Source organism: Chenopodium album, chromosome 6, assembly GCF_948465745.1.
Source record: "Chenopodium album chromosome 6, dcCheAlbu1.1, whole genome shotgun sequence".
NCBI lineage: Eukaryota > Viridiplantae > Streptophyta > Magnoliopsida > Caryophyllales > Amaranthaceae > Chenopodium > Chenopodium album.
Window position 1 is genome coordinate 62,765,352 of NC_137839.1, and position 10,654 is coordinate 62,776,005.

Here is a 10,654-nt window from a genome sequence, read left to right on the forward strand (position 1 = left end):
CAAACTTTCTTTGACTAAGTATTTGTAACTGGCGTTTGTAAGCTAGTTACAAGTTTTTTAGTCAAATTTTTTGTGACTGAACATTTGTAACTGACATTTATTTAGTCAGTTACTAATAAAACATCATATAAAGATACACCACATATTAGTAACTGACATTTACTACGTTGGTTACTAATGTCATGGAATTTGTAACTGGCATTATCTTAGTCGGTTACTACTGATGCTTCTATAACTAGCATAATATACGCCAGTTACTAATAGGGCGTTACAAATAGCATTTTTGCTACTTCATTCAAAACGGAAAGTCTATAACTTCCCTCCAAATCATCAATAATGGCATTAGGAAGCAAAGAAGTTTGCATAACATAAAGAGAATACGAATTAAGGACGAATTTAATTAGGGTACATCTCCCGGCCATGTTAAGGAGTTTAGTTTGCCAACCTTTAATTCTATTTTAAGTTTTATTAAGGAGATCAACATAATCCGAAATCCTAAGTCTATTGGTATTAATATTCACCCTTAAATACTTTCCAAACAAAGGAGCCCCCTTAATATTAGAAACACTAAGGATAGTTCTCTTAAGGGACAAGCACATTTTAGGAGGGAAGATAACTTTAGACTTAGTAGGACTAATGAACAAACCCGACTTAGTTCCAAACTCAAGAAGCACTTCTTTAATAGTTCTAACATTACTAACCGAGGCCTTAGCAAAAAGAAACACATCATCGGCATAGAAGAGATGAGACACACTAACATCATGATCAATTTTTATAGGCTCCCAATGACCATCTCCCACCCTTTGTTCTATCATCAAGGATAATCTTTCAAGACAAAGAACAAAAATATACGAGGAAAGGGGATCCCCTTGTCTAATCCCTCTAGAAGGAGTAAAGCTATCCGTGATTTCACCATTCCATAAAATAAAAATGGACGGAGTAGTGATACAACTTAAGATAAGACCGACAAGAGAGCTAAGGAAATTTAATCCTAATAAAGTTTCTCTTATAAAACCCCACTCTAACCTGTCATAAGATTTAGAAATATCGATTTTGAAAGACATAAGGTGTTTTTTTTACATCCTTTCTTAAAAAAAGTGAGCAATTTCCTCAATAACTAAAATATTCTCATCGATAGATCGTCCTTCTATGAAACTAGATTGGACCGGATTAATCAAATTTCCTAGGAGAGGTTTTATTCTATTAGCAACGATTTTAGTAATGATTTTGTAAATTGAATTACATAAACCAATAGGCCTAAAACCATTCATAGTATCCGGTTGATCAATTTTAGGGATAAGACAAATATAAGACTCATTCACATAAGCCGAAATCTTTCCTTCCCTAAAACAATTAGTCATAAGGTTAACAATCGAACTACCTACCGCATCCCAATATTTATGGAAGAACTTAGGTTGAATACCATCCGGACCCGGGATTTTCATAGGAGCCATCATGAACAAAGCATTTTAACTTCCATAGCCTCTTACTTACTTCTTCCATATGGGACTTATTGGACTACCACATCCCAATATTTATGGAAGAACTTAGGTTGAATACCATCCGGACCCGGGATTTTCATAGGAGCCATCATGAACAAAGCATTTTAACTTCCATAGCATTATGTCAACAAGACAGCAAGTAATCATCACTTCCTTACTTCTTCCATATGGGACTTATTGGACTTGGGTTACATAATCCCGCCCCAAAAATCCGATGCGTATCCCAGCGAACATATTTTTTTTTGAAAGAAGTCCTAAAGGACACTAAATTTCATTAATATAAGCCATACGACATGTACAATTGACATTGAACGATAATGAAAACGAATTTAACAAAATCAAACAAGAATTAATCATGGAAGGGCTAAGAATCCAAATACATAAATATAACAATTCGGCATATTCTCGATTCGTTGTCTCATACAACTTTTTGAGTGGATCCGTCGTCGCTTCACAATTTTGAGAGAAAGTAAATTCTTGTGTTGATTCCGTAACCCGAATCCGAGCCATAATCAATAGTATCCCCGCACATAATCAATACATCTTGCTTTGATTTACCCGTATATATATATATATATATATATATATATATATATATATATATATATATATATATATATATATATATATATATATATATATATTTATTACACTAATTCACATGTGATTTTTCACATACATCCACCAAATGCTTATTTGCGCATATATCGTTACACATAATAAATTGGAACGAACTTGTTTTGAAATACGTAGTATTATTGTATTAAGCATCTTGTTCATTGATCCTCATGACATCAAGGTAAGATTTCCCGTCTAGAGCTCGAGTAAATAATCCCTTCAAGTAATTAGTGTAGCTAACCCGTTTAAATCGTGCTGGAGTATTTGGCGTAATTAAGCTGGGAATTGGGCCTATATCCTTATCAAAAGCAGGGCTGTGAAACGCAGCAACTGATATTCTTTCCCTTGTTTCATTCACTACTGACCGGTGCAATATGCTTTTATATATTCCATTGCTCATAATCTTCATGCAAGTAAAAATGTAAGAAATTAGAAAAATTCTGTGAAATTCAGTTCAGTTCAGCTCAGCTCAGCTCAGTTCAGTTCAGTTCAGCTCAGCTCTTAATTTATGTCTAATGATATTGCTAATGATATAAAGCCAAATTTCATTCTTTTAAGATCTTATTACAACGACGACAACAACAAAAATAATAATAATAAATAGTATATAATAATAATAATAATAATAATAATAATAATAATAATAATAATAATAATAATAATAACAATAATATTAACAATAATAATAATAATAACAATAATAATTGAAATAATAATAATAATACTAACAATAATAATCAATAAATAATAATAATCATCAATAAATAATAATAATAATAATAATAACAATAATAATAATAATAATAATAATCAATAAATAATAATAATAATTATCAATAATTAATAATAATAATAATAACAATAATAATATTGATACAATTCATTGTTCAAATGGTTCTATTTTTTTGAAACATATTTCTAATGTTAATCTCATTGAGAAAATTAGAGGTTTCAAGTTTTTAATATATTTTTCATACATTTTATAATATATTTTCCATACATTTTATAATTATAATTATATAGTATATTTTTCGTAAATATTTTAATATGTACATTTGTATATACACATATGTATAGTAATAAATATCAATAAATAATCAATAAATAATCAAAGATCACTAATCCGTAGTTAAAAATCACTAATTAATAAGTTAAGTTCAGTTCAGTTCAGTTCAGTTCAGCTCGGTTCAGTTTAGTTCAGTTCGGTTCGGTTCGGTTCAGTTCAGTTCAGCTGAGTTCAGTCAATCGGAACAGGCCCTTAGTAGGTGCTAAATTTTTACAAAATTGCGAGATAATACATTAAACTTCTGATATTGAATGGTAATGAAAATTCATGGAAACGACAAGACATACACACTTCTCTGAAAATAATTGTTTAATTTTTTAGAGTATACTACCTCCGTTAAATGTTATGTGCAAGTGTGCAACTTTGAAATATTTTATATCTCACAAGTAATAGCCCAAAGTTGCACATAACATTCAACGGAGGTAGTATTATTATATTTTATACATCACTAATTAATTAATTAAATCAAATATGTGATAATAAATCAAAGCAAGATGTATTAACTACCTACTAATTCAACATGTCATTGATAATCTATCTAATTTGTCTTCATGTCATTGATACTCTATATATGACACATATATTTAATTTAATTATGAGTATAAACGTTACTGTAATACTATGTATTATTAAGAAAAACAAAAATATATATATATATAGTGAGAAAATTATGTTTAAAATTAGTAATGTTATCTATGAAAATAATACATGTGTAATACTTCCTAATCTGAAGAACATAAGAGTATGGATAATATAGCTTAGGAAGTTAGGCTTATCGGGCGGGGTACAAAACCAAGACAAACACATTAGATGGCAATGGATTAATTAATAATGAAATATTTGCTTATATTTCAAAATAACAAGTGCTTAAATAAAAAAAAAAAAACTTCATAAACATTATTAATACTTGTACTCCCTCCATTTTTAAATACTTGCTCCACTTTTCTTTTTTGACTCTTTTTAAATACTTGCTTCATTTCCTTATTTGAAAAGTTTTTACAATATTTAATTTATTTCTCTCATCTAGTGAAGTCAATATAAATTATATTTTATTACATATTTTCTCTCCTCCAATTCTCTCCACTACTTTTGCTTTTTACAATTTTTATTCTTTCACCTACCCCACTACCTCTTTATTTTATTACTTTCTCCAATTACTCCTAAAACTCCGCGCATGGAAAAATCAATCAAATATTTAAAAATGGAGGGAATATAATTTTGTCATAATATAATTTGAAATTGGACTTTTTGTGAAAAATTACCTTATACAAGTCATTTTTTGTGAAAAACTACCTTATTAAAAAAATGTTGTAAGAAACTACCTTTTAAAGAATAAATGTTGTAAGAAACTACCTTATAAAACAATTAATGTTGTAATAAGCTACTTTTTTCCGAATTATTGCATTGAAAAAAAGACGTTTAATGACCCATTTTCAATCGTTTTTTTTTCTCCTTTTACCACCCAATTTCTCTATAGCCCCCTTATAACGCCTAATTCCCCTTCTCTTTCATTGTTAAATTAAGCACATGATAGCAACTTTTTTTTTTTTTTGAAGACTCACATGATAGCAACTTATAACATTTAGTTTTTATAAAGTAGTTTTTTACAACAGTTTTTTTATAAAATAGTTTTTCACAAAAATTTATGTATATATGGTAGTTTTTCATAAAAAGTCTTTTGAAAAATGCATGTTCAAACGTTAAATGATACGGAGTAACTAATTGCTTACCTCCAAGATATCCCCAATGTTAACAACAAAGGCATTAGGGAGGGGATTAATTGGAACCCATTTGCCATCCTTCTGTATTTGAAGACCTTCAACTTCACTGAATTGGAGAAGGATAGTGAGAGCGACGGCATCGGAATGAGGAGTTAAACCGATGACCTTTCCAGGTTGCGGACATGGTGGATAATAGTTCATCCTCAAGGATTGATGCGCTCCCTTATGATCTCCAAACATCTCTCTCATTCTTTCAGTGTCAATCTTTAGAGCTTTTGACATGCAATCTAGAAGTTTCATAGCCAAGTTTTGCAATTGGATTGAGTAATTTTCCATAGTATCCCTATGTTTGGAATTGCCAACAATAAGACTTCAATTGGATTTGAAAGAATAGATCACAATACAAAATTTCTTATAAATGTAGAATTATGCATGATTCATTAGGGATACTAAGATACATATCTAAACAGACTTGGGTCGAAATTTGATTTAGACATGTTGATTTTGCACAAAATAATAATAATAATAATAATAATAATAATAGTAGTAGTAATAATAATAATTATAATAATAAAAAATAAATGAACGAAGGTGATATATATGACTAAAATTGTTGATCCTAAATAAATTATTATTAATCCCATTCAGCTTTACTATCTTTAGAGCCTGTTCATTCACTACATCTTAATTTCAGTTCAGTTCTCTTAAGTTCAGTTTAACTCCAATCATTTCAGTTCAATTCAGCTCTTAATTTCTTTCTCTCATAAAATATTCATTTTAACTCTATTCAATTCATTTCATCTTTACTCAATTCAGTTCAGTAAATGTGAATTGACCCTTAATCATAGTTATTAGGGAAAACCGTTGATACATACGGTGATATGTAGTGGCCAATAATTTACTTAATTATCTTTTTGTTGCGACAATTTGACTAAAATTAGAAAAAAAAAATTGTTGAAAGGAATTAACTGAAATTCAAAATCAAGTTAATTTTTCAACTTTTCATCATAGTCCTCCAAATCCTTAATCCTCAATTTTTTTTTTTATTTATTTATTTTTTTTTATTATTTTATTTTTATTATTTAATTTAATTTAATTTATTTATTTATTTATATTTTTTTTTTTTGTGTGTGTGTGTATTTCATATGCATTTGCATGAGTGCATTCTACAGAGTAATAAGTACAGTAAAAAGTTATATAGGAGAAAGAGAAGGAACCTGTAAGGCAATGGTAGCATGGGAAGCAAGTTGGGTTTGCGTTGATGTTTAGGAAGCGTGGTCAAGAAGAAAATATCAGCCCAATCAAGTTTTTGCTCTTCAGATACAACGAAGGCTTGCCCAAATCCTTCCACATCGCTTGGTGTTTGCCAATATTTCTTCTTTTCTTCAACTGGCATATTGAAAAATTCATCGGTTTCCAACTTAAATTTCTCCAGTAATGATGTGTCAATCCCATGGTTTATAAGCTGCACATAATAATGTCATTGTGATTTCCAGATTGAAGAACGTTCATTAATTCCATATTTTTGTTGCACTAATTGTTATCTTGCAATAGCTGGTTTCTATAGGCGCCTGTACGGTGCAACATACAGTTATTTTGTAGGAAAGAATATGATATATAAAAGTAATGAACATATAGCTATAATGAAAAGAACATATTATTAAAATGTAATGAACATATATAACTAAAGTGAAAATAAGATACTATCAAAATGAACTTTGTATTGCTTACACTTATAACTTATTCATCATTTTACAATGACTCTTATTTTAATACATTATTTTCCATGCACTCATTTACCTTCTCACACTTGTTCTCCTCTGCATCAATTCTTGTACAAATGTGTAAAGAAGTAAGAACATTGAAAATAGAATAACGGAAGGTCGTACGTCACATAAATTGCACCATTTGCACGAAACGTTGAGGTCATTAAAAATGCCAAGTGGTGCAAAATGCAAATCTCTAAATGTTGGGTTAGGTGGGTTTTGTTTCTTTTTGTTTGGCCAAAGTTGGTGGGCTATTGAAATAATTAAACACTACCGAGGATTAATGTCTAATTATCTTTGAACTTTAGTTACTTTACTAGTGTATGGTCCGTACAATGCACGGAGTAACAAAAATTTGTATTTCAATAATTTTTTAATAATTTTTTTTTATAAAAAGTAGGACAAAAAGTAATAAATTTTTTAAAAAATGTTTTACTGAATTTAGGAAGGAAAGAATATATAAGTAAAGTAGGAAATAAAATTATACTGAATTAAAAAATTGCTAAGATAATTTGGCAAAAATATAAATACAAAAATTGGTGGGAAATTATTTAACCCTATTTTGACAAGTGTCATGTTTTATTTGCTTTTAGGGGCCGTTTGGTTCGCGAGGGGTAATCGGAATGGAATGAACAAAGGGAAAGACAGGGAATGGAATGAAAATACCTAAAATTTTCTATGTTGTTTGGTCTTAAAAACAAAGGGAATGAGGGCCACCAGTCCCACCACCACACATCCACCTCAAACCTTCATTCTCCACCGTTTCCAGCCACCAAACCACTCGCCGCACCTCCCTCCCCCTTCGCCTCCCTTCGCCGGTCATCCCCGCCCCTCGCACAGCTCTCCCCGCCCCTCGCAAACCCTCCCTCAACCCCGAAAAACCACCATCAGCCTCGAATAAACCCTAGAAAATATTCTCCCTCGCCGTTTGAGGTGCGACAACCTCCGACGAGGGTTAGGGAAGGTGCGAAAAGGGTTGGGGGAGGTGCGAAAAGGGTTGAGGGAGGTGCGAAAAGGGGCAGCGAAGTGCGATTCCGGTGCGAAAAGGGGCAGCGAACGATTCGATTCCGGTGCAGGGGAGAGTCGGTGAGGGTCGGCGAGGGGCGGCGAGGGTCAGGTAGGACGGTGGTTGGGTTTTCCGGTGGTTGGGTAGGTATGAAGGTGGTGATGTGGTGGTGTGGTGGTGGTAGGGAATGGGAATGGAAATACCTAGGGGGGGTGGGGAATGGGCTTAGAAGAATTTGGGGGAATGGATGGGGGAAAGGGAATGAAAAAAAAGGGCTAACAAACAGCAACAAAGGGAATCAGGGTGGTTGATTCCCTTTCCCTTTGATGAATACCCCCAACCAAACGGCCCCTTAGTATATAGTATTGATGATTGATATAATCCTGCTTTTATTTTTCAAATGAACGGATTACAATCATTCGTATCCAAGAAAATTCAAATTGCTCCTTCTAGTTTTGTAAAATGCTATCACTTTAATTTTTTCAATATTTATATATTATTTTTTATTTAAGATTATTTACTATTATTATAAAAATGGTATTATAATGTTATTATGTAATATATTACTAGATTAGTCAGAATATCTACTTTTATAATTTTGGTTAATGTCCAATTTAAAAAATTGATGGTTAAAACTGTTTTTAGGGCAAATACGCAAATCCAAGTAATGCATTTAAAAAACAGAGCGAATCTATTATTACTTCCTTCACTCTTTCCTTCACTCTTAGGGTTCTTTTATAATTGCAACAGTTGGAATTCATTCACATAATTCATTCTGTACTGTCCTATTAGATTTATATGTTGGGTAAAATATAATCATGCGTGATATTTTTTTAATCATTATTTTTGTAATTATAGATAGAAAGGATTGAAATTGTGTATTGAAAAGCTAAGCAAAAAAGTCAAAACATTAAAATCAAAAGAAAAATGGAGAAAGTGTCGTATAAATTTGACTATATCTATACTTCGTATTTAGTAAAAATCAAATTTATTTTGTTAACAATACATCTAAACCGAGTCTAGGCACAGTGAAAACCAAGCAAAGCTTGGTCTGATGAGGTTTGCCACCTCACAACCAAAAGTTTATTGGATCAAATCCCACTAGAGGCAATTTGGGGTGGCATTGCCAATTGTCTAGTCCACTAACCCGGGTTGGGTCGGATTACAGGTCCGACCCAATAGGACCCTTCTCCATACCGTAAAGATATTAAAAAATTAAAAAAAAAATCTAGACACACTGAAATGTACGTACGAAAATACAAATAGCCAGTCACTATTGGTATTGAAAAATATGACTTCAAAAGGAAAATGTGTCAAATATCATGCATGTATATGAACTAAACAGATCAGACCAGGATCACAAGCCGAGCCATAATAAAAGGGTCAAAACAAGCCGTGATGGGTCATATTATGCACTGATCTAATATATATAAGTGTTGTGATCAAGAGATAATATATACAAGTAAAATCAAAAGTACCTGGAAAAAGCCCCAATCTTGGCATGCTGAATGGAACTTCTCCAACTCAAAGCCATCTCCATTGATCAACTTTTCAAAGTTGATAATTGGAACTTGAAGATCATAATCAGCTTGTATAATCGAAGGGTTTTGATTAATCTGAACATATCTTTCTGGAACTTTTGCTAGTGATCCTTTGGCTAGCTCTTGAACACTTGGTACTAATATTGATTTCCCTACTGTTATACTTTGGTTCTTATTAGCAGCATCCATTTCTTTGTTTGTGTTTTGGTTTTTTCCTCACTAATCTCACTATCTATTAGATATGCTCAAAATCCAGACGTTTTGTATTTGGTTGGTATGTGTCTATATGAAGTGTATTAGAAATTCTGTGATAGTGATTTATTAGGCGTGAATCAGGCCAGGCCTTCTTTGTAATGGACTAGCGCAGCAGAAATAATAAGGCCTTGGACTTACTCTAGCGGCCCAGTGTTTGTGGCTCTCAAATGATTACACATTTGCTTCTACTAGGACAACTAACGCGCGCGATGCTCGTGCCATAGCTAGCCATATTCGAAAGTTCTTTTGCTTTGACCTTAAATCATGAATTTAGTTGTTAATATGTAAGAACTATGTTTAGGGGTTTAATTATCCAAGTCAACTTTATTTTTTTAAAAAAACACCATGGTTACTAACATTTATGATAGAAAATAAGTAAATAAATATTTTTGAGGATATAATTGTCCAAATACTTTTCATTAATAGAAACTTGTACATATTAATGAGGGTACATATGTAAATACACTTTTTAAGGGATAAATTTGGCATCACACTATTCATAAGAGTAGTTTTATACTTTTTATAAGGTAGGGATAAGGTAGGGAAATATCTTTTACAAAGTTTATATGTAACTAACCACAATGTTTGGCCAGATATTACTTAAAATCAGGAGTTACTTAAAATTAGGGGTTTATCGGTCACTAGTTATCTGGTCAAAGGTTACTTAATCGATAATGGGTTATTTGGTCAATCAGGACTTACTCATATAGGGATTACTCAGTCAGGATTACCTGATCAGTGTTTTGGTGTAGGCATGCCGGCCACACGGTGTGTTTATTGTGTTATATTTCTATAGGAATTTCAATATTTCAATTATTAACAACTAAAAAACCGAGCATAGCTTAGGAATAATCGACTAGTGATTAACATTTGGCTTTTTTTATTTATTTTTTTATTTTTTACTGTTTTAATTATTATTATTATTATTATTATTATTAATATTATTATTATTATTACCCCATATTTTTAAGCCTATTTAATTAATTTTAATCATATTTATTAGATTTAAATATGTTTTGATTTGGGTTTAATTAATTTCCCTTATAGAAAAGTTAATTTCTTAAAAGATTTTCACTTTTATTTATTCAAACTACATTATACACTTTATTTTAAGGTGTGTTCCCTAAGATATTTTGAGTTATTTATTTATAAATAGTTTCTAAACTTTTCTGATTTCAA

General features: G+C 31.2%; 1 protein-coding gene across 1 annotated transcript; it reads right to left on the reverse strand.

Moving 5' to 3' along the window:
- Positions 1 to 2,132: 2,132 nt before the first annotated feature.
- LOC145634990 (protein SRG1-like) lies at positions 2,133 to 9,428 on the reverse strand. The gene is made up of 4 exons (XM_081686308.1): positions 9,158 to 9,428; positions 6,125 to 6,372; positions 4,917 to 5,250; positions 2,133 to 2,523 (listed from the first exon to the last, which is right to left on the reverse strand). Exons 1-4 carry the CDS (start codon positions 9,407 to 9,409, stop codon positions 2,266 to 2,268), a joined length of 1,092 nt encoding a protein of 363 aa, XP_081542434.1. The 5' UTR covers positions 9,410 to 9,428; the 3' UTR covers positions 2,133 to 2,265.
- Between the last annotated feature and the right edge of the window lie 1,226 nt (positions 9,429 to 10,654).